Source organism: Geotrypetes seraphini, chromosome 19 (assembly GCF_902459505.1).
Source record: "Geotrypetes seraphini chromosome 19, aGeoSer1.1, whole genome shotgun sequence".
Lineage (NCBI taxonomy): Eukaryota > Metazoa > Chordata > Amphibia > Gymnophiona > Dermophiidae > Geotrypetes > Geotrypetes seraphini.
The window spans coordinates 5,703,337-5,728,573 of record NC_047102.1 but is presented as its reverse complement, the minus strand read 5'-3'; the positions used below and the strand labels follow the sequence as shown (position 1 = coordinate 5,728,573).

General features: G+C 43.1%; 1 protein-coding gene across 3 annotated transcripts in view; it reads right to left on the bottom strand.

Moving 5' to 3' along the window:
* ANO1 (anoctamin 1) overlaps window positions 1-25,237 on the bottom strand; it is a 140,558-nt gene that overhangs the window by 89,717 nt on the left and 25,604 nt on the right. For 2 of the 3 annotated variants that reach the window (XM_033928132.1, XM_033928133.1), the window contains exons 2-3: window positions 20,705-20,850; window positions 7,958-8,290 (exon numbers count right to left, since the gene is read on the bottom strand). In XM_033928132.1, coding sequence (XP_033784023.1) covers window positions 7,958-8,290; window positions 20,705-20,850 — 479 coding nt within the window. The remainder of the gene's footprint in view (window positions 1-7,957; window positions 8,291-20,704; window positions 20,851-25,237) is intronic. The other variant, XM_033928134.1, reaches the window with a different exon arrangement.

Genomic DNA, 25,237 nt, shown 5'->3' with positions numbered 1-25,237 from the left:
ATTTCTAGGTGGGCTATATTACCCTTAGAGTAGTTAACCAAGTTGTCTGAGTGAGAAGCACTTGTGGTAGGCGCTAGGGTGTAATTTTGAGATCGTTTCAGGGTTCTTTGTGATTATCCTGAATTTGGAGTTTATGCGGAAGGTCGTGTATCATTTCATGCCTATTTGGTTGAATAAGCTCCTGATAGAGCTGGGAAGAAGTCAGTTTCCCGACATTCTGGAGAATTGTCCTGACTATTTCCACATTGATGTAGATCAGTGTCTCGCAAACTTGAGTGCTGTGAGAGATTCCAGAATTTATTTTTTAAATTCATAAAATTAACGTACACTAGGATAGACGACATATACGTCATGTAGGCAAGAGTTTGTCACTGCCGGCACTGGCGCCTCTCCTCCTTTCCGCCTCTGTAAACGTTCGCCAACGTGAGCAGCATCTTCTATCTGCTGCTTGCACCAGCCTCGGCTCCCTTCTGATGTCACTTCCTGTCATGGGAAGGGAGCCGAAGATGGTGCAAGCAGCAGGTGGAAGACGCTGCTTGCGTTGCGAACATTTATAGAGGTATAATTTCAATTATAATGTGCCGCGAAAAACACAGATTGTATGTTTTTATTGTTTAAATTGTTATTTGTCCCCCCAAAATTACTATTGTTAAACGCATTGAATTATTTGATATTGCGTTCAAATCAAAATTTTAATAAACTTGAAAGTCTTATTAAAGAAATGACAATTTTGCATGAGGTAAAACTCTTTATGGTTTATAAATCTTTCCTTTTGGCTAAGTCTTAATAATAATATTGTAGTTTATTGCTAAATAGACATATGATCAAGAAACTGTTTTATTTTACTTTTGTGATTATGATAAACATACCGAGGGCCTCAAAATAGGACCTGGCGGGCCGCAAGTTTGAGACCACTGATGTAGATGATCCTTTTTTTATAGGGCAATGTTTAAGCTGATTTATTTCCCTTATTGTGTATATTTGATTCATTAAGGCCCGGATTCTATACAGTTCAACCCAAGTTGCACACGCAGCTTAATTGTTTAAGAAGTTAATTAGTGCCGATAATTGGCCATTAACAACCTATTGACACTAATTAGAAGTTACATGCACAAGTGCATTATATAAAGAGGTGCGCACAAATTCTAATGCGTGAATCTCAAAAGGGGGCGTGGCAAGGGAAGGCGCTTGGGCAGATTGTGGGCACCAGTGTCAGTATATGTGCCTAGCAAATGCAATGTGATTACAGGCTGAGAATGTGCGTCATTTAACTATGGGTCAGTCAGCATTTTCAGAAGCTGCAGCAAAATTATGGAATCAGTTGCCAGGCATTTGATATTTGTGTAAAAGCACCAATCAGTTTTTGTAAAATGCTCAAAACATATTTACCGTATTTGTACAGACTTACTTTGACTAAATAATTGAAGTCATTTTATAAAGTATTGTCTGAATTTTACTGTTTGAAATGTATCTAATTGTGCAGGTTGATTTTAATTGGAGGGAGTGTGGTACAGCACCCTGGGGTTGAGGGTTCAAACCCACGCTGCCCCAGGTACATTAGATAGATTGAGAGCTTGACGAGACAGACAGGGAAAAATGTTTGAGTACCTGAATAAATTCATGTAAAATGAATAAAATAAATGATTGCTGATTATAGGTTGTAATTATTTATGTTATGGGCAAGTGAGTGATTTTCATGTACCTGCCTAGGTAGTATTTTATTAATTTATTTTATTTTAGGTATTCATATACCGCCTATCAAATTATCTAAGCAGTTTGCAATCAGGTACTCAAGCATTTAGGTGGGAGATAAATTGTTAAAAGTAATTAAATAAGTTAGCCGCACTGTTATTGAATGTGCCTAAGCCACGCACAACTTAGATGCAGGTATATAGGCCTGGTTTTCATTGGCCTAAATGTTAGTCATGCATATGGGCGCTAACTGTGATTCTGTATATGGTGAATGCCTTTTATAAAATCATACTAACCCCCTCTTTTATAAAGGTGCACTATGCTTTTTAGCGCATGCTAAATATTAGCACACGCTAAACGCTAATGCGTGCATGTTATCCTATAGACGCGTTAGCGTTTAGCGTGCGCATTGATTTAGCATGAGCTAATCACAGGCTAAAACGCTTAGCGCACCTTTGTAAAAGAGGGCCTAAGGTGCACTAACCGATTAGCGCTTGCTAAATGCTAACACGTCCATAGACTAACATGCATGCGTTAGCGTTTAACGCATGCTAATCTGTTAGCGCACCTTACCCCTTCTTTCACTAAGGTGCGCTATATATTAGCGTACGTTAAACGCTAGCGCGTGCGTTATCCTATGAACGCGTTAGCGGTTAGCGCACACATTGATTTAGCGTGCGCTAAACATGCGCTAAAACACCTTAGTAAAAGAGGGCCTAAGTGCTATTCTGGTCGGTGATGATTTTTTCGGTGCCATATATAGAATTGGGAGGGTCAGCGATTCCATACTGAGCAATTATCGATTGGGATTGCAGCCCATAAACATAAGGGGCTTCCACCAAGTTATCAGCCAAGGGGTGTGAATACTTATGCAAGCAATATAATCTGATTATATTTTTAGACAGCAAAATGTGAAAAACAATAGATGGGTGAAATAGAGACGGCTGAGGAGGAGATATGAATGAAGTCTACAAAATCCTGAGTGGTGTACAACGGGTACAAGTGGATTGATTTTTTTACGCCATCAAAAATTACACAGACAAGGGAACACTTGATGAAGTTACAGGGAAATACTTTTAAAACCAATAGGAGGAAATATTTTTTCACTCAGAGAACAGTTAAGCTCTGGAATGTGCTGCCAGAGGATGTGGTAAGAGCGGTTAACATAGCTGGTTTAAAAAAAAAGGTTCAGACAAGTTCCTGGAGGAAAAGTCCATAAACTGCTGTTGAAACAGACATAGGGGAAGCCACTGCTTGCCCTGGATCGGTGGCATGGACTGCTGCTGCTATTTGGGTTTTTGACAGGTACTAGTGACTTGGATTGGCTTCCGTGAAGACAGGATACTGGGCTAGATGAACCATTGGTCTGACCCAGTATGGCTATTCTTATGTTCTTATATTCTTATGTGAGCCAATTATAGGACAGTCAAGCCACTGTGGCATCACTGGTGAGGTTGGCTCTTAGGCATTGGTGGAATGAGGCATTATGACATCACAATCTCAGCTCTATTGGGGTTTTTGCCAGGTACTTGTGACTTGGATTGGCCTCCGTGAAGACCACTGGTCTGACCCAGTATGGTCATCCTTATGTTCTACTACTGCACTATAAAACTACACATGGCATATATAAGCACAAGGAAGATGAAGCCTAGATGTAGGCATTCCTGGGGTGGAGAAAGAGCGTAGTGGAGATAGGATTCATGCAAGTATCTCATGAAATAAATACAAAACCACTAACTCTTATCACTCAAACATAAATGGGGGGGAGGGGGGGAGGATTCTATAAATTGCACTCAAAAATGGGCACCAGAAAAAAAAATTGGCACTAAGTGTTTCTCTATAGAGAGAGCATCCTTTATAGAATCGCACCTAGTGCTGATTCTCACGACTAATTTGCTTGCTTGCTGAAACCTGGTATAAATGCTGGCACCCAAGTTAGCAAGCACACTGAGACAGTATGCAATAACTACGTACATTATTTTTCAGAATGCCCCTGATATGCCCGTGTCCATCTAATGGTCACACCCCATTTTGGAATACACGCAATCAGGCTCGTAATCAAAAAACAAAGACATCCAAAGAGCATCCTAAATCGTCACTTGGACATCCTAATTGTCAGGGCATCCAAGTGCCAATAATCAAAACCGTCTTTCTGTACGTCTAGCAAGGTGTTCCAGCCTCTGTACGTTCAGAGCACGAGATGGGCAGGCCTGGGCGGTCTCAAGGGTTGAGTTAGACGTGGATGTCTTGCAGCAATAATCAAGCATTTTGCAAGACATCCTGGATGGAACTTAGATGTTCGGAAGTAGACCTGTTTTAGAAGGGTCTAGGTGCCACAAACTGACCAGATGACCAATGCATGCATCAAGACAACCCCACACTCCCCCAGTGCTCACTGACCCCCTCACAACCACAAAGATCAGAATACAAATGTACATATCTGTCTCCAGAACATCAGCACCTGGTATAGGAAAGCCTAGTAGAGCTGCACACAGGTGTCTTAAGTAGCCTGGTGGGTGGGGACTCAGGCCCATAAGCCACTCTAATCACTACATTCATGGTGGAAATTGTGAGACCACCAACCCCCCCCCCAAAAAAAACCCTACTCTAAGAACATAAGAAGTTGCCTCCACTGGGGCAGACCAGAGGTCCATCCTGCCCAGCAGTCTGCTCCCGCGGCGGCCCATCAGGCCCACTGCCTGAACAGTGGTCTCTACTGCTATATAGGTGCCACCTGCAGCCATAAGGGCTATTTGGGTTGTAGACAGGCGGGTATAGTGGGTTTGGGGGTGTTTTCGGGGGGCTCACCATAACTTATAAGGGAGCTCTGGTGAGTTGTTTATCTGGCACCCTTTTTGTGAAGTTCACAGTAGTGCCCTCTAAGGTGCAACACTGTTCTGTTGCCATGTCCATTACAGGACTGGCCTTTCCCACTTAAAATGGTTTTGTTCTGGGCATTTGGGATTTGGATGAAATTTTGGTTGGTCGAAAATGTGATATAAAGATAGATGTCCTTGTGGTCTGAGCATCCCAATGGCCTGGACGTCCAGATAGAGAATTAAAAAAAAAAATCTAGACGTATGGTACTTTGTTTTTCGAAAATAAGCATTTTCTTAATGCTGACTTTAGACGTCTAGCGCCATATGTCCAAATTGGACTTAGACATGTTTTGAAAATGCCCCTCCATGGGAATTAGATGTCCTGCCTTATAAGAATAGTGTGCACACATGTGCAAATTTTAATGAGTACTAATTAACATCAAAAATTGGTTGTTGGCACCCAATAATTGATAGTTAAGAGCTCATTTACCATTTGTGTGCAAGTCTTGGTAGCACACCCAATTCTGGGTGCCACAAATACAGGATGAGGCAAAGAAAGTAACCCCAAGAGCTTTTTGCTTTTTCTCAGCAATGGCTTTGGAATTTTAAATGCAAAATTTTACAACTTCGTTTGTTGTTATTAGCTGCATTTATGTGCTGAGTGGAATGAGATTGAGTTAAAACACAGCGAAGTTACAGACTTTATAGCATTACCACTCTGTGATTTTAATGTTTGCACTGTAAAATTGCAATCCAAACCAAAAAGATCTCAATGTGCGACCAAAGATGTTCCTGCTTTCTTGCTTTGTACACAGGGCGTTGAATGTAAGAGTGAAGGATCGGTCCTGTGTACAAAGGAAGAAAGCAGGGGTACCTTTGGTCATGCCTTGCATTTCTAAGCAGCATTCTTTTGATGATTTTGCATGTTTTGTTCTCAAACAGGTTCCCCCACTGAATGCAGTGACAACAAAGACTGTTATCTCATGCAACGTGAGCAAAAATGGATTTTCCTTTTTAAACACCTGTGAACCTACTGGACGGAACACAAGTATAGAGAGGTCAGCTTTATTTGTGAATGAAACATTTTGTGAATGGAACATTTAGTCCCACCCCTGTGGGGGTGTGGTTTATTTTGGCTTCTTTGAAAAAGTGGTTGCCATTTTGGGGCCTAAGCACGAAGTAAAGTGTCATCTACTGGAAGGAGCATGCTCCATTTTGAGTTGAGAATCTTCTTCCTAGTTGCTTTGTCACATGTAAGTTCACCATAAGCTTTTGAGAGTATGTGTTAATTTTGGGATTTATGTTCACTGATTCAGCACTTAACCATCCCCTGAAAAAGCGGGTCCCCAGTGGGATTGCAAAGATAAATTCCTGGCTAAAAATGTGTTAACATTTTAAAACACACTATTGCACAGTTTTTACATAATATTGAATGAAGTGAATGAAGGGTTTGGGGTTTTGTTTTTTTTTGCCAATGAATGATAGTAGTTCCTGTTATGTGTTAGCAGTTGCATTTAAGAGATATGATAGACACATTTAAATACCCACATAATGGAAATGCGCATGAGTCGAGTCTCTTTCAATTGAAAGGAAGCTCTAAAATGAGAGTGCATAGGATGAAGTTAAGAGGTGATAGACTCAGGAATAATCTAAAGAAATACTTTTTACAGAAAGGGTGGTAGATGCATGGAACAGTCTCCCAGAAGAGATGGTGGAGACAGAGACTGTGTCTGAATTCAAGAGGGCCTGGGATAGGCATGTGAGATCTCTCGGAGAGAGAAAGAGATAATGGTTGCTGTGGATGGGCAGACTGGATGGGCCATTTGGCCTTTATCTGTCATCATGTTTCAATGTTTCTATTAACTGCACACTGATGGATGTCTGAAGCTTTTTTTTTTCCTCTATTTTTGTTTTATGGTGGTTTGTTGATCTCGGTAATTACCAAACTATTATTTGAAAAAGAAATCAGGATACCAGTTTACTGTTAAATGATATCACAGTGACGTAGACTTTTGTACAAAAGACCAATGGCCTCCGAATTTGTCAGACTTAAACCCTTGGACTTCCATGTATGAGGAGTAATGTTGGAGGCTTATCACAAGATTCACCTAAAACCACAATCGCCAAATTCAAGAAAGCTATGCAACTGATCTGGGACAGCCCGCCACAGAGACCAATTGACAAGGCTGTTAAAGAACTTCTCAAAGCAACTGGAGGCCTGTGTTAAAGCTGGAGGTGGACAATTTGAGCATTCCCAGTGACTGTGAAATTGATCACAGTGGCGGTTCGACAGCAGAGATTAAGAGTCAATTAGTACTGGAATGTGCAGCCATGGTGAGCATGGACCAAATATGGAAGTGCAAGGATGTCTCAGTCACCATCAAACAAAGACTGATCACTGCCATTGTGTCCCCAATCACGACATATGGCTGAAAGACACAGGCACTCATAAAAGTAGATAGAAGAAAAATTGACGCATCAAACTGTGGTTCTGGAGAAGACTTATGAATCCCTTGAACAGCTAGGATCACCAAGGATCACCATGGCAAGATTACCGACAGACTCTGACCTATTTTGGATATGTGATGAGGGCAAATTCACTAGGAAAGGAGATGCTTCTCGGAATGGTCAGTAGTAAAAGGAAACAAGGGAGCAAAGGTCCATTGGCTGGATACCATCAAGAATGACATGGGAATGAACATCAAGCAATCGAAAGAAGTTGACAAAGACTGGCTTACAGAGTATCCAAGGGTTGGACATGACTGAATGGATAGTAATAATCTTGTAAAGATTGTAGATTGCTCTCCTCTAAGAAGAGAATACTCTTGGGAAGAGCTGCAGAATTTTGGAATTCGCTGCCCAGTGAAGTAAGAAACTTGTCTAATATCGGGCTATGTAGGAAAGCAATAAAGCATGGTTATTTCAGAAATATTTTTGATTAAGTAAGGTGGATATTATGATTACATTTTAGATGTATTTAAGTTTATAAACTTTTTTTGATATGGTATTCTTTTATTGTAACCCGCTTGGAACTGTGTGGTTAAGCAGGATATAAATATAGAAATTAAATTAAAAGCCATTCATTTGAAAATTTTGTTTTGTGTGCTGTATATTGATTGTGTTTTTGGTTATTTTATAATTTGTATGTTCCCAGTGATTGCCACGTTTTTTAAAAAATTATTCCGGGCTGCAAGGTTGCTGCAGTAAATAAATAAATAATTATTATTACTTTCTAGAATTTGGCTTTTTTTGTCAAAATGCTGTAAATAAATACATAAATAATGATAAGTGGATCTAACGAGCAAAGCTTCAGTTGGTAGTGAACTGCTATTAGCCATCATTTCATAATCTGTTCTGAACTTTACACCTGATTTTACCAGCTGGAAAATACCCCCAAAGCACATTTGCAATAGCTTATTAAAGAGCATATTAAGAAAATTAGTTACATCCTCATCCTTCTCCAGTTCAAGGCCTGCTTCAATAAGGTTGCCTTCGTACTCCTCTCGTCGGAACCTTTTGTCATCCTCGTAGTAATCCATCTGAGGTTCTGGTTCAGCTGCTTCAGCATCCCCTCCCTTGCCAGGCAACTGGCGATCCTCTTTTGTGCTCCGAGCCCCGGACGCAGTGTCATTCTGGTAAGTGCGCTTGCTTGGTGTCCTGGTGCCCGTTGCCTTCTTGAAATGGTAAGCAAGGATATAGTCCACTTTCCTCCTGCCATCTCGGAAGTACAGTCCATGCTTACACGCTGAATCCTGGTCGACGTATAGCGAGTCCAATAACTGCATGGAAGGAGCAAACGTGAGAGGTTACTATTAGGGAAAATATCTGGCTGGAAGAGAAGGTTGAGACCCTTTTATTGGGTTGACAATACATTTGTGACAGCAATGAGACCAAATTTTTATAAATTAAGACTTCCAAGGTATCATATATGAAATAAAAATAGTAATAAAGAAACATTACTTTTAATTAAAACAATGCAGTCACATTAACAAATCCAAGTTCACATTGCAGAAGAGAGAAGGAAAAGAAAAGCCTGGTGATCACAAAACAGCAAGGACACTTCTGCAAAATGTTAAGAATGTTTTTAATAGATTAAAGGATCCGCCCGCTAGTTTGCAACTTAGCACTTTCAATTACGGCAACTGCAAAACTGGAATTAAGTTAGTAAGCACAAAACCCTAATGTCCTGACTGGGATTCAACTCAACGAAAAGGCTACATGCTTGTTCAGATTCAGGCGCGTTCCGATAATCCTTCCCTTAGTTGGCTAATCTTGGTTTGTATGATCTGTGCATCCCCACTCAAGACACCTGTGTTTACAGACAGATTAAAGTCTGGTGCAAACATTTCTCATGTCTGCTCTCTGTGGCTGGAGGTTTCAATCGGCTGGAAAAAAAAAATAATACCCCTTAGATAAGGATGAGATCCAGCCATAGCTCTGTTGGAACGGCTCATGGACAACAGCCAGGAACAGTGGTGTAGTAAAGGGGAGGGGCAAGGGGGGGAGATCACCCCGGGTGCCATGTTGCAGGGGGTGCTGGGACCCTTCCCCCGTACCTCTAGTTCACTGTCAAGAGCAACAACTTCAATGTGTTTCTTGTGACTACATCAGTTCTCCCGTTGACGTCCCTTCTGGGCGCCAAGCATAGGAAGTAACATCAGAAGAGCCACCGGGGTCGTGAGGAGCACGTTGAAGTTGTTACTTGTGGCGGTGAGCAACTTGAGATATGGAGGAAGGGCAGAGGGGTGCATGCAAGGCAGGGAGGGGCGGGGGGGAGGAGGGACACATCATGCCTTCGCTACACCACTGGCCAGGAAGCCAGCTTTCTAAACTAAACCTTAAATTTATATACCACATCATCTCCACGGATGTTGTAGAGCTCGGCACGGTTTACAAGAACTTAAATATAGGAAGAGAAGGAAAAAAAAGGTTTACATGAACTTGATATTGCTGTGATCGGGAAGTAACCCGAGGCCTGTAGGCCTTTTGTTGTTGTTGCTGTTGTTTTGCCATGACAATTATATATAGAAGAGAAGATTAAGGGGGGATAGAATTACATTTTAGTGAAAAGCCAGGTTTTCAGTTGCTTGCGGAATAATTGGAGGGAGTCCAGGTTCCGCAGCGGGGTAGTAAGGTCGTTCCAAAGACCTATGATTCTGAAGAGAAGGGATTTTCCCAGTTTTCCTGCATAGCGAATACCGTGTAGAGAGGGGAAGGATAATTTATACCTTTGGGCGGGTCTGGTAGAGTCAGGATTCAAGGAATTATAAAATAGTGGGATTAAGGGAAGAAGGATGCCGTGAATGATCTTAAAAGCCAGGCAGGAGCATTTAAAATGGATTCGGGAAATCACTGGGAGCCAGTGAAGTTTGGCTAGGAGTGGGGAGACATAGTCAGACTTGCGTTTTGCAAAGATCAACTTGGCTGCAGTATTCTGGATTAGCTGGAGTCTTTGAAGACTTTTTTTTGATAGGCTTAAGTAGATGGCATTGCAGTAGTCTAATTTGGAGAGGATGATGGATTGGACAAGGACTGCGAAATGTTGTTGGCGAAAATAGGATCTTACTTTCCTCAGCATGTGGAGGCTGAAAAAGCATGATTTAGCCAAGGAGTTGAGGTGGTCATTGAGGGAGAGAGAAGAATCGATAATGATGCCAAGGACCTTGCTTGAGAACTCAAGCTGCAGTGCAGCACCTCTTCCCAGTTTTTCTCATTTAATTCAAGGCATCAGTGATAATCTCATTCTGTACCGTCATGGTGGCATTGCGAACTTTATTCTCATTTGCATTATAAGCAAATCCCTTTCATGCATATTCATTAAGGACTCAACTATAAGGTACCTGTGTCTGTTTTATCATTCCCTCTGTGAGAAATTCCCTATTTGCCTGTTTAATTAGATTGTAAGCTCTACTGAGCAGGGACTGTCTCTTATTAAAATTGATATCCCACCGAAGCTTACAACGGTTCTCAACGGCTAATAATTGGCTAATAATTAAAATAAAATGCATGGAAAAGGAAAAGAAACTCCATAAAATACAGGAAAGACTTATTCAATCACACAAAATAAGAAAATAAGAAAACAAAACAAAAAGAAGGTGCTCATGTGCCTCGATTTAGACTATCATTATACAACGAAATATCCTGTTAGTATATCTGGTCATTTTGAGGAACGGCAGAACTGAAGGCTTAAGCTTTAAAATTCAATTCAAGATGTTGCATAAGTCTAGCAACGCTTTAGAAATAAGTAGTAGAAGCTCAGTCTTTATTTACCCCCACCCCCACCTTTTACTAAACCACAATAACGGTTATTAGCACAGGGAGCTGCGCTGAATGCTCCTCGCTGCTCCCGATGTTCATAAGAGTACCTATGAGTGTCGGGAGCTGCACGGAGCATTCAGCACAGTTCCCTGCGCTAATAACCGCTATCATGGTTTAGTAAAAGGAGCCAGGTGGGGGTGGGGGTGGGGTGGTATTTATTAGCCCATGTTATTCAGAAATCCTGAAAACTTAACCCATTGGCAGCCCTCAAGGACTCGGAGCGAAGACCCTGCCATTGATCCTAGCCTTTGTCCAATTATGTACGGATTTTTAATTTTATTCCTGTGCACACCTGTACTGCAAGCATGAACATTTATCCACTGAAAAGCTGAGGATCTTGTTTATGTTAAAGGATAACAAAGGCCCTCATTCTTCTGTCGCTCGTTCTTCCTTGGTTCCCATCTCTTAATAACCACATTAATCATAAAGTCAATAAGTAAGCAGTGATTTAAGCAAGACTAAATAACTAGGAAGCATGCAATGTAAATAAGATCTCTTTCAGTAAAAATGTCATGTGGAGATTCCAGTAAAGCTGTCATTTCGTCAGCAGCTCTTCCTGTGCGACCTCATCTGGAGTATCGCATTCAATTCTGGTCTCCTTATCTCAAGAAAGATATGGTGGTGCTAGAAAAGGTTCAAAGAATAGTGACCAAGATGATAAAGGGGATGGAACTCCTCTCGTATGAGGAAAGACTAAAAAGGTTCGGGCTCTTCAGCATGGAAAAGAGACAGCTGAGGGGAGATATGATTGATGTCTACAAAATCTTGAGTGGAGTAGAATGGGTACAAGTGGATTGATTTTTAACTCCATCAAATTTTTCACTCCATCAAAAATTACAAAGACTAGGGGACACTCAAAGATGTTACAGGGAAATACTTTTAAAACCAATAGGAGGAAATATTTTTTCACTCAGAGAATAGTTGAGCTCTGAAACAAATTGCCAGAGGTTGTGGTAAGACCGGATAGCATAGCCGGTTTTATGGAAGGTTTGGACAAGTTCCTGGAGGAAAAGTCCATAGTCTGTTATTGAGAAAGACAAAGAGGAAGCTACTGTTTGCCCTGGATTGGTAGCATGGAATGTTGCTACTCTTTGGGTTTTAGCCAGGTACTAGGGACCTGGATTGGCCACCGTGAGGACAGACTACTGAGCTCTGGTCAGTCTGACCAATTACGCTGTTCTTATGTACTTAACGTTAGCAAAGTATAACATAACCATCTAATCACCATTCCAAAAATTAACTCTAGGTGATCAGTGTGCCACACCAGACCAAACTACACTTGTACTATGTATGCCATTAAGAAATGTCCAAGAACCTCAGGAATTTAGACCTGCCTTGCATGTGAAGCTGTGTACCTCAAGTGCCTGGTTATCACCTCTGTAATCATGAGTCACCAGCACTAGGGTTTCCTTCTAGCAAGCTGAAAGGAAGATACCGTAATTCTGATAGTAGTTGGGCCGCCAGCAGTGAGCTGTGAATCTGGAAACCTCAATTCATTTCTATCCAATCCCACCCAGTGTGGGACCTTGAGCAAGTTAGTTCAACTCCACGTACGGTTCACCTAAACTTTCTTAAACTATTGTAAGCGTGTGATTATCTTGTGCAGTTCTGTACACATGATGATACCATCAGGTGCTCAGCTAACCCTGCAATCAAGAGATCACATAGTGTTCAGTTTCTGGCATGTGAAGTTGGCACCAGGAAAACACAGAGCAAGCAGTAACTATGGCAGTCGCTCATGGAGTAAACAGTATTCACTGGCAGTCAGCCTCCGTAAGCTTAGCAGGGACACTAGTCAGCAGTTGAAGACAAGTACCCATGGTGACCCGCGTGTGCTGGTGGGGGTCAAACTATCCATTTAAAAATAAGAAAACAATTGATAGTAGAAGGTAGGATGCCCGAGAGAGAGATGCCACCAAGATGCATGGGTAAACCAATTATATAGCGATTCCATGCTCCAAATTAATAAAATAATATATGCAACCCAAAATGAAGTAGAGTGGTCTTCACTAAATGACAATTGCAACCCTAAATGGAGAATCAGAGTGGCATTTTAAACCCCAAGGGGGTAATTTGGTAATTGTATAATGGGATAAACTCGAGACTGGCTTCGTTGGTCCTTCCCAACTTGAAGCTGCCTTGTGACTCTATTAACCTAGGCGACTTAGCATGATTTTGTGTGTACCAGGATCTTGCCTTTGGGCTTCCTTTTCACTAATTACCTTCTGAGCAAGCCTAAAAACATGCTTTTAATGTTCTGGGTTAAAAGTCAATTGGTCTAATTTGCTGTTTGGGTTAACCTTATTGTAAGTTTTCTGAAAAATCTCTCACTGGAGCGAGTGTTTTAACATAACCAAGCAACTGTTTAATTGTCAGCTTGGCCTCCTTTCCCACACCTGTACCCTAAATACGTAGATATCAGGGATTCATCAAAACTCAGTTTTGGAAGATAGTGTATGTTGAGCTCCAAACTAGAGAATGACACAAGACAAATTTTTCCCCGTCCCTGCAAGTTTTGTCACCGTTCCTGTCCCTGTCCCATTCCTGTAAGTTCTGCCTTAACCGCACAAGCCTTGAACAGGCAGGAGAGATTTGGGGTTGCAGAGAGCAGGGCGGCAATGGAGCTGGAGAGTCAGAAAGGACGTTTGCGATTGGTCCCCAGCAGTCGCTTCTTGGGTTGATCAGCCAGCCCAGTCGGTTTGCAAAATTTGTTTTGTGAATCGCATCCCTGCCTACTTTGCATGCCATTCCCCTCATTTGCATGCGCGGATCGAAATTGGATTTGCAGAGAGGTTAAGTGAATCGGGCCAGAGTAAAATCGGGTTGCAAAGGGGTCGCAAACCGATCGGTACACGATTTGCCTTAAATCAGTTAGTGCGCCTTCATAAAAAGGACAAAAAAGGAGCAAAATTTTGACTCATCATCTCCTCTTCTCTTCCCTTACCCCTCCCTAATATATTATGAGTTTTGTACTGAGAGATTGTTCACAGGACTACTGGACTAGCGGGCATCAACTTTTGCCACCCTGTGATCCAAACATTTATGACTCGTATTTAAATGCTTCCAGAGGGAGACAGTCATGTTAATCTGAAATAGCAAAAACAGATTTCCCGAGACATTCTTTTTCAAGGACCCATTTCCTTTGACAGATTCTGCTGCTGTCTCTGTTTCATCTAAACAATCAGAGTCACTTTTCAAAGTGATTTAACCAGGAAGGAAAGGCTTCTAGCTGGTTAAATTGTCTGTGCTAGAGATATTCTGCAGCTTTAACTGTCTAAGCTGAACTGCTTGTACTATTGAGGGTCTGGGGGCACTTAACTGGATAAGGTGAGTGGACAATTAGGCTGTATAAAATGCACCTCGATAATTTGCCCCTAAGGCCCTCTTTTACAAAGGTGTGCTAAGCGTTTTAGTGCAGATTTAGCGTGCGCTAAACCAACGTGTGTGCTAACTGCTAACACGTCCATAGGATAACATGCACACGTTAACGTTTAGCACGCGCTAAAAAGCTTAGCGCACCTTTGTAAAAGAGGGAGTAAGTGTTTAGCTGAAAATCAATATTTAAATTTATGAGCTTAAAAGTCGCACTTATAAATTTAGGCTTGCCAGTCATTTGATTAGACTTTGGATGCTTAAGCTGAAAATCAGGTCTTAAATTTTCCCAGCCCTAAATCCAGTGGCATACCTAGGGTATGTGACATCCGGGGCCAATCATTTTTTTAATCCCCCTCCCCCCCAAATATTAAAAAATATTTTTATTCATTACTTTATTTATTTTTCTAGCCCATTCTCCTCAAAGAGCTCAGAACGGATTACAGTGTTACAATATAACATTACATCGGGTTACAACCTCTCCAACCCCACGCCAGTGCTGTGGTGTAAACAAAATAAACCAAAAAGTCTTTTCCTCTCTCTTTTAGGTCCTAGCTCACACTTGCTATGTATCACCAGCTCTGGCAGGATACACTTTTCAAATCTAACATACTGCAATCACAAAATAGAAAATAATTTTTTTTTTTTTTTACCTTTTGTTGTCTGGTTTTTTTTATTATTCAAATCATGTTGGTCCCAGGCTCTGGTTTCTGTTTGTCTTCTATTAACTTGCTCACCAGGGTCTCCTGCCCATTTGAAGTTTTCTTTTTTCTCCATGCTCACCATCCATCTTCCAACTCTGTATCTTCCCTTCCACTACCATATCCAACATTTCTGTTTCTTTCCCACTGTCTATCTCTCTCTCTCTCTCTTTTCCTGCATTGTGTCTTGGGTCAAACCTCTCTATTCCCCTCCATGCAGCATCTCTCCCTTCCTTCCCTCCATTGTCATGTGCAACATTTCTTTCTCTCTCCCCATGCACCATCTCTCCCTGCCCTCCACCCTGTGTCCAACACTTCTTCTCTCTTTTCCATGCATGCCTCCCTCCTTTCTACCATAGGGAGAGGTATGGCCAGGAAGAAAAAGGAGGTACTGATGTCCCCGTATAAGACTCTGATGAGACACAATTCTGGAGTCCTCACTTTCAAAAAGATATAAAAAGACTGGAGTCGGTCCAGAGGAAGGCTACTAAAATGGTGAGTGGTCTTCGTGATAAGGCGTATGGGGACAGACTTAAAGATCTCAATCTGTAGACTTTGGAGGAAAGGCGGGAGAGGGGAGATATGATAGAGATGTTTAAATACCTACGTGGCATAAATGCGTATGAGTCAAGTCTCTTTCATTTGTAAGGAAGCTCTGGAATGAGAGGGAATAGGATGAAGTTAAGAGGTGATAGGCTCAGGAGTCATCTAAGGAAATACTTTTTTACGGAAAGGGTGGTAGATGTGCGGAACGTTTGTAGTAGAGGTTCAGAGTGCAGAGCTAAAGGAAGGGAGATCCGGAGAGGAGCAGAAGCATAGCAAGGGTGAGGGACAGCCGGGGTGGGGGCACCTTTCCCCCCTCTTCCTGCTCCCCTCCCCACACACCCCCTTCCCTTTTTTACTTCTCCGGCGTGAGCAGCAATCCCCCATCGGTGTCAGCTCACCCTTTGATGTCAATTCCTAGGCGCAGGACCCAGAAGTGATGTCAGAGAGAGCACAAGTGCCGACATAGGCAGCAACCTCATGCTGGGGAAGTTAAAAAGGTACCGGGGAAGGCAAGGAGCGGGGGGGGGGGGGAGGAGAGGAGGAGGCGTGCTTGGGCGGCCATCCCCCCTCACCCATTTACTACGCCACTGGGGTGAGCAGATCTTTTCTAAAATAGGCATCAGCGCGAAGCTGAAGGGCTGATCTGCACAGGCACCATTTTAATCCAAATCCGTTTGAGGGAGCGGCTGCTCCCCTGGAGAGGATGTCCCGCTACAATAAACACTGATTTCTGTAAGTTATCAGAAAAGACTTATGCTCCTTTATAGACTTGGCCTCTGCATGCCAAGTTCTACCTGTCATTGCTGAAGGGTTATTAGCTTTTCATTTGATTTAAAATCCCTTCTAATTAGCCACTTATCTATAAAAACCAAGGATACAATTCATCAGCACAAGAAAGTAAAGGAGAATTAGAACTAGGATGACAATCGGAAAGAATAACACCCATAGTACTGGCAAGCCACTAGTGTGAGAAACCAGAGCACGCACTGCTTAAGAACGGCTGTGCAGCACTGGCAACTTCCGACTTCAGTCAAGGAGTTAACATAAGAATTATTTATTATCCGGCAGTTCCAGTTTATGCAGAGACTGAATCAAGGCCAGCAAACTAACCCCAAGGATAGACTTTAAGAAACATCCAGTTACAAAACATTTAGTACTTCAAGGGGAACTAGGGAGTCACTTTGCCCTTTTTTTTCTCTTCTTTTCTAGCTGCAGACTTAAAAAGATTTCTTCAGGTACATTTCCAGCACCGATCACTCCAATTAAGAGATGACATATGGCCTGCCCATCATGAATCCGAATCAATTATGCTGTCCTTGGAGGGAGGGGGTGAGGGGAGAAGGGAATGAGCAGTGGAACACCATTTGGTGGGAGGATCCAAACAGACCAACCTCTGGCCCCTCCCCCTATTCTCTCGAGTTGCAACTTGCTGATGTGTTGGTCAACATATTGGTTGGTCCATGGCCTCAGTAGCTCCTCCAATTCCCATGCCTATCTCCCTCAGATCCCCACTCCCCAGAGAAAGCAAAGTAGAGACAACAGCTTGCTCTGATTCTGGCCTTGGTACTGAAAAGGGTGAATAAGGGGTATCCCGAACTTGTCCTATTGACTCCAAATGCAAAACCCCAAAAAGCAGATCAAAACAAAAAGACCGATTTATTCATATCAGTGCCCCGATGTGGCCACGTTTTGCAGGGGAAAACAACAAGAAATAAACCCCCGCCAATCAGCACTTCAATATTCCACAACAAATCAAAGCTTCTTAGCCTAGTGGTTAGAGCAGCTGCCTCAGCACCCTGAGGTTGCAATTCAATTCCCACTGCAGCTCTTTGGGACTCTGGGCAAGTCACTTAACACGTCATTGCCCCTGGTACAATATAAGTAACGGTCTAAAATATGTAAACCACTTTATATGTAAACCAGTATATCATCAAACTATTGTGACATCATTGATGAGGTTAACTCTTATTGGTGGAATGAGGCATTATGACATAATAATCTCAGCTCTGGTTACCAGAGACTGAAACTCTTCACACTAAGGAGGGGGGGGGAGGGGGGTGGAAGTTAGCAACATAGGCAACCGGGAGTGGAGGAGTGGCCCAGTGGTCAGAGCAGCTGCCTCAGCACCCTGAGATTGCGAGTTCAATTCCCACTGCAGCTCCTTGTGACTCTGGGCAAGTCAGTTAACATTTCATTGCTCCAGGTAGAAAATAAGAACCTGTCTAAAACATATAAACCACTTGGATTGTGTAAACCACACAGAAAAAGTGGTATACAAGTCCCATCCCCTTTACCCTTGTTTAAAATGGCAACAGTTCTTGTGATACAGACGTACTGATTGGCAGGGGTTTATTTCTTGTTGCTTTCCCCTGCAGTCACTACCCCCGACGTAGCCTATGGGTGAAACGTTGCCGTCGGATCAATGATAATAATAAATCGGACTTTATATTATTTGGACTGATCTGCTCTTTTGGTTTTGAATTTGTTTTGTGGCACATCCTTGCCTCTTATTTATGTCATTCAGTGGCATAGTAAGGGTAGGTGGGGGCGGGGAGGGTGGGTGGTCTATCCTGGGCGCTAGCACCTCTCCTCCTCTCTACCACCCCATGTACCTCCTTAAACATTCAGTGGCATGAGCAGCATCTGCCGCTTGCTGATCGTGTTGGCCTTAGCTCCCTTCTGATGTCACTTCCTGGTCATGGGGCCAGTCGTGATGTCAGAAGGGAGCCGAGGCTGGCATGAACAGCAGGTGGAAGATGCTGATTGTGCTGGCAAACATTTCAAGAGAAACACGGGGGGGGGGGGGGGGCGGCATTCATGCAGCGTGAAAGAGTTGGGGGTGGGCATAGCGATGCAGGGTGTCACTACTTCAGGCGCTAACCTGCCTCACTATGACACCAATGTTGACTTCAAAGCCAGTCTGGTATTCATAATTGCAAAAGCCCAGCAAATATTTGCATACATCTCCTGCATATTCATTGTGGATTTCCTGAAAACCTGACCAGTTCTGGCATCAAAAAAACTTTTAGAGGGTAACAAAAAAATGCTTCAAGATTTTCCAAGACGATATACACTCATACAAACTAATACTGGGACTATAAATTATGCAATAATAGCTTAGGCCCGCTTTCTCTAAGCCGCGGCAGATGTTTGTACCGTGGCCCGGAGCGCTAAATCAGCGGCATAGTGAGGGCGACCGGTGCCCCTCTCCCACCCTCTTCCCTGTCCTCCCCTGCCGCTCAAGCGCACCCACAACCTTTCCCTGTACTTTTTTAACTTTGGCGCCTGCGTCGGCTTTGAAGCTCTCTCCAACGACACTTCCTCACGTAAGTGATGTCAGAGAGAGCGACTAAGCCGATGCGGATGGCAAGTTCATCACTACTCGTGCCGAAGTTAACAACTCCAATTCAATGATTGCCTAATTTAGAGTCCCAAATGCTAGTTTGTATGGCTCTGTGGTCACAAGGTCAGGTTTAGAAACCTGTGTCAGAATGTTGCCTAACCTGCCCTCGAGCTAGAAAATCCGATTTGTTCATGAGAGAGGAAACCAGAGAATGCCTTCAGCTCCCGACCTAGATTCAATAAATCAAGTCCAATTAAGTGGCACACGCTCTCCAAAGCGGGCGAGTCTTGAGTAACTACCCACTTATAAAAGGCTAAGAAAACCCCACGCCAATAGAGTTGCTCACTCTTTACAGAAAAGCACCACCCTGAGGCAATATGTGAAAATTCTTTAAATGTGGGCTAGCATCGTTATCGTAGAGAAATGCGGGTGTGGCACCTTGCAGAACAAATTTGTGGCTTTGCCACCTGCTCTAAGGAGGAACAGCCCCTATCTAGGAAGTGAAAGGTGACAGCTCAAACGTTCAATTGAGAAAGCATCAACAGTCCCAATAAACCATAACCTCGTGACTTCTAATATATTTTTTGTAAGTAATTCAACTTACCTCAGAGGTGCTAGGAAGAGTTGCCGCTGCCTGGAAAGGATTTTGTAAGCCTGGCGGAGATGAGTCCGTGGCCATAGCCTGGCTGAGACAGAAACATCCCAAGTTGGGTCATGCAGTAAGATGAAGTCCGTTTCCAGCACTATAATCCCTTTGGGATCTAGATGTCCAAGGAGAATTTCTCCCCATGGATTAAATGCTCCACAACACAACCTGTTGCTTCTTCTGAGCTGGAGAATCCCACTATGGGGGTGGAAAGTGTGTGTGGGGGGGGGGAGGGGGATCTCCAATACAGGCTCTTCTCCAAAATCATTTGACCAAGGGTACTTCCAATGCAAGATTCTCTCCTTGAACGGGAGACGCCCAGTAAAGGATTCTCCTCATCTCCCCTTGAGCGGGGGTCTTTTTCAATCTCTCTCCAATGAGTCAGGAGGACAGGAGAACTCCATAACAGGGTCTTCTCCAATTTATCTGTGTATTAGAGACCTCCACTATTTGGAACCTTTCCATCTCCCGTTGTCAGCGTCTTCTTCAATCGCCCTATAGACTGGGGACCTCCAGTTTTGAGTCTTCCCCCACCAATCAGGAGACCTCCAGACTAGAGGATCCTCTAAACTGAGTGCTGGACTTCAGTATCGGGTCTTTTCCTGAGTTGAAGTTTTTCTCTTCTGGGTAGGGAACTTCCATTCGTGCTTCTCTCAGCTCACTTCTGCCCTGGGGGTTGGGGTTCAAGAGCTCCAGATGTCTGGGAGACAGGTCTATTTCTGTCTTTTCTTGCATCCTTCTCTTAATGGCTTTAACATTTTCAGAACCCCTCTACCTATATCCTCAACATCTCCCCCCCAAAAAAAGAAAAACGGGCAACAGCTAGAAGGAAACAGCTCACAGTTTCAAACAGAGACCCCCATCCCCCAGGATTAGAGGCTCCCCAAAGGTTTAGGGACGGCAGCCCTCAGACACAGTTAAGAGATTCTCCTCCCCCCCCCATCCTTCCTCAACGCGTGTGGTCTACCTTATCCTCACATCTGACACTTCAGAGCAATAAACACTCGCTGTTCTTGCTTTCAGCTCTGCTGGGCAAAGCAGCTACATTCAAAGCAAAAACGGCTTTAAGGCGCTCATAAATTAAGCCGGGGTTTAGCTGACTATAAGACGCTGGAAACAGATTCCCCCCCCCCCTCCACTTGTTGCCCCGTTCCTCCAAGTGGCAGCAGTTTGCAGGAACGAAGCTCTGGACAGACCCGGGTGCCCTGATCCTGAAAAGCAGACAAGGACCCCCCCCCCCCCACCCTACCCGAGCCCATGTGCTCACCACGCTCTCGGGCTGCGCGTAGCCGATCTCTTCGATCGCCTTGATGTTGATGATGTGGATCCCCTTGTCCTCGGCAGGCACTGCGCGGTATTTCTCGCTGCCCTTCATGCTGGCTCCCTCCGCCGCCGCTCGCTCCCCATGAAGCGCTGCAACAAAGAGGAAGAGACTGAGGTGGACGATCGCAGGCAGCCCGGGCTCCAGCCCCCGGCCACTGCTCTGCTGCAAGAGAGCAGCGGCGCTTATTAAATGGGCTTGGCCCAGGCGCGGGCGGGGAGGGGTTTAGTGCGCTTTAAAGCGAGGGAGGGAGACTGTCGTCTCCATCGCTGATCAAAGTATCTAGTCAATACTGCTATCGATTTTCTTAACGGGCAGATCAGCTAGACGTTTATTTACTGAAACGCCTCCAACTTTGAATTTCTTATTTTGCTCAAAGAAGTTTCTGATGCTAAATCGTAATGGAAGTTACTAAAGAGCTTCCAGCTAAAAGTTCCCTTCAAGAGTGAACAAGAGAATAAAAAAAAAAAGAAGGATTTGTTATAGATCATTTTTACGTTCTCTAATACAGAACTGAGTTTGAAAGGCCGGTGCAACTTTAAATGGTTTGGGTGTGGTATCAGTTTGGAATTGAAAAGCAAGAAACTGGCTATTTTGTGGGTTGGAGCGCTGAACTTTGGGACTTTTCTTTCACAATATGCTCAAAGGTCTCGTCATTTTGATGCATAAGGGGCGAGTAAAGCAGATGAATAGGGACTATCCTGAGCTCTTTGGGGAGGACCGGATAGAAAACGAGTTAGTTAAAGAAAGAAATAGCTTGTTTATGGCCTCTGGGTTGGCCCTAAGGAAGCCTTTGACATTCTAAGTGCTGGAGTGCTTCTCTTTTCCTAAATAGGAAGACTGTCAGTTCCTAATTAATTGATCAATTTTATATTCCACATCCTGGGTCAATTAATTCTTAGCTAGCAAAGTCGGTTATTAGGGGAACTTTTCCCATGCCTCATATCATTGGGCAGAAAAAAGCATAACATTTCTTGCATTTTCCTGTGCATTCAAAGAGTTTTTACTAAGCCGAGGTAAGTGCTAGTATGTGGTTACTGCAGTTTAAAAGGACTTACCGTGCTCAGGATTCCGGTGGTAAGTTCTGCATGAGCACATGCTATTAAAAAATATTTTTTAAAAATTTCCCCACTAATCTAGAAAACTTTTACAAACTTTCTTGTTTTACCTTGAAATTTATCATCTTCTACTGTTAATGTTCTATTTTCACTCGTGACCCTCAGCTTTGTTTTGGACACCAGATATTTTCCTGCTTGCTTCTAAATTTGACCTGTGTTGAATGCTCTATTTATGTCATAGAACTACCATCCGTTGATACTCTTGACAAAGGCATAGATGCCGAAACACTGTCAGTGTCGAGTCTTCAAGTCCTCGCAGTGCTACTATCAATAAAGTGAACTTTGAACTTTATACCGTGGCTGAATTATTAACATCTCATCCTCACGACTCCTTTGTTGTGCCTATTTGAATACTTGTGATTGCGTTATGTTTAACTTGGCATAGGCGTCGGAACAGGTGGGGGGGGGCCACAGGAGCCATGGCCCTCCAAAATTTGCGGGATCATTGTCCAGAGCAGGGGCAGTCCTACCTTCATTTGCTGCCCAAAGGACGTCGTTGGCTGCATACGCTGCTGTCATGGCGTCATCTCACTACTGCGGCCCACCCTCTCTGATGTAACTTCTGTTTCATCAGAGGTGGGCCTGCAGTACAGAAGAGATGCCAGTGTCAGCAGCAGGGTAGCGTATGAAATTGCCTGCAACCAGTGATGTCCTTTGGGCCTCAAATGAAGGTAGATCATGGGGCTGGGTAGAGAAGAGCTGGGGCAGAAAGAATGTTGAAGGATACAAAAAGGGAGAGATGGACTGGGGGGGGTGAAGGAGGGAGAAATCTTACACTTGAAGGAAGGGGGCAAGGAGAGATAGAGAAAGAGTGCAGGAGGCAGAAAGTGAGAGATATTGGATGGGGAGAGAGAAAGGGAGAGATATTGGATGGGGAGGGCAGAAAGGAGGGAAGAAGAAATGTTACACTTAGGTTAAGAGGAGAGGGCAGAGATTCAAAAGTTAGACCCTGGGCAAGTCACTCAATCCCCCCATTGCCCCAGGTACATTAGATAGCGTGTGAGCCTGCCAAGACAGATAGGGAAAAATGCTTGAGTACCTAAATGTACACCACTTAGGTTATAAGTGGTATATAAATGCTATAAATAATAAATAAGATGTTGGTTGGGGGAGGAAATGAGGAGCAGAGGAGAGGAAGCATGTAGGAAACAGAGTGAAAGAAATGTTGGACTGGTAGAGGGAAAGGAGAGAGAAATGTTGGGTTGGGAGGGGGCCAGAAAGGAGGAAGGGAAGGAAATGTTGGACTGCAGGGGGTAGAAAGGAGGAAGGGAGGGACAAATGTTATACTGGGAGGGAGGAGAGATTCTGGAGAAGGGTGATGGAAGGAGGGAGAGAAAGATGTCAGACCACGGGAAGGAGAAGGAGAGAGAGTTGCCAGACCAGGGAATGGAAGAGAAGGAAGGGAGAGAGATATGTCAGACTGTGGGAAGGACAGAAGAGAGTACCAGACAGTGGGAAGGAGGAAAGTGAAGAAGAGAGATGTTGGACCATGGGAAGGGGGAGATAAGGAGAGAGAGCTGCTAGACCATGGGAGAGAGATGCCAGGCTGTGAGAAGAAAAGAAGGATGCCAGACCATAGGGAGGAGTGGGGGAAGGGGAAAACAGAGATGTCTAACCACGAGAGAGGGAAAGAGAAGGATGAGATGTGTACAGGGATGGAGGGGAAGGGAAGAGATGGTGCACAGGGATGGAGGGGAAGGGGAAAGAGAGGGAGGAGATGGTGCATAATAGCATTGGGTGAGCAAGGGAAGAGAGATAGAAGAAATGCTTCTTATGGATAGATGGGAATAGGGAGAAGAAAGGAGGAGATGATACATATGGATAAATGTGAAGGCAAGACATGAAAAAGTACCGTAGATAGATTTTGAGAAGAAAGGAGAAAAATAGAAGAAAGTTGAATGTTAAAATTTAATGCCAAAGATGGATGTAGGACAGAAAGTGAAGAAGGTGAGAAAAACAAGAAATGGATAAGAAGGTCCTGGAAACAGAGTTAAGAGCACAGACAGAATGAAGTGCAACAGAGACTGGGAAAGGATGATTAGAAAAATAAAATCACTGGACAACAAAGGCAGGGGAAATGATCTTATTTTCAATTTAGTGACTGAAATGTGTCAGTTTTGAGAATTTATATCTGCAGTCTATAGTTGGCACTGTTCTGAAAGAAATTTATTTATTTCTATTTCTCTGGTGTTGTACTGCACGTAAAGTCTTGCATCTTAGGGTTTCGTTTGTATATATTAGTGCTTTTAGTTTGTGGTCTTGTATTTGCATAGGAGTTATCTGTGTTCTGCATGTGTGACCAAAGCCAGGTGTTCTGGTAGGAATGAATGTTGAGAATGTGCTTTATGTAGTTTATTTTTGTGGGTAACCATTATGTATTGTTAATAAGATTATACTGTGTGTGTATATATGAAAAATGAATGGAAAAATGGCATTACAATTATTATTATTATTATGGGATGGGATCTGGGGTGGAGCTTGGGCGGGGTCTGAAGCAGAGCTTTCCACCCCCCCCCCCCCAACAAAAAAGTGTTTCACTGGCTATGTAACTGGGTTTATTCCCAGCAATAGAAATATATCATAAGGACTTTGGCGGAATATAAGTCATAATGTAAAGTAATGGAATCGTGAGCCTGTTGGGATAGATATGTTTATGTTTATTAAAAAAATCTTTATACACCGTTTGAATTACCAAACAGGACCAAAGCAGTTAACAAAACAATACAATAATTATTATTAAAGGATCTCCATTAAAATAGAAAAGGAAAAAATAATTACAATATAAAAATAACAACTCCACCTTACTTACAATGCATCAATAAACTATAAATAAAAAAATAAATTATTATACGATACAGATTGAAACCCTGAATTCAAGTCTCATCCATTGTAAAGATATGGAAAATACTTGAGTCCCTGATTACTATTCAATGTATTGTAAACTGCTTTGGGTGAATCTCTTCATGAAAAGGTGGTTAATAAATTCCAATAAATAATTACTAAGCCTTGGTAGAGGTTTTTACCACGGCAGAGCGCTAAATACTCTGATGCTGCTTCGAAGGAGTGTCAGAGCATTTAGCTCTCGGGGTTGTGGTAGAAACTTAGTAAACATCATAGATAACAGCAGATAAAGACCCAAATGGTCCATCCAGTCTGCCCAACCTTACCCTCTTTAAATTACTGATTTAATTTACATTTTCCTTCTTAGCTATTTCTGGGCCAGAACCCAAAGCTCTGCCCAGTACTGTGCTTTGGTTCCATCTACTGAATTCTCCATCAAAGGGGGGCAAATAATCCATTAGCACACCAATATTGCTGTGTGCTAACAAATTAGCACATGAGCCTTTACCTCCTGCAAAAT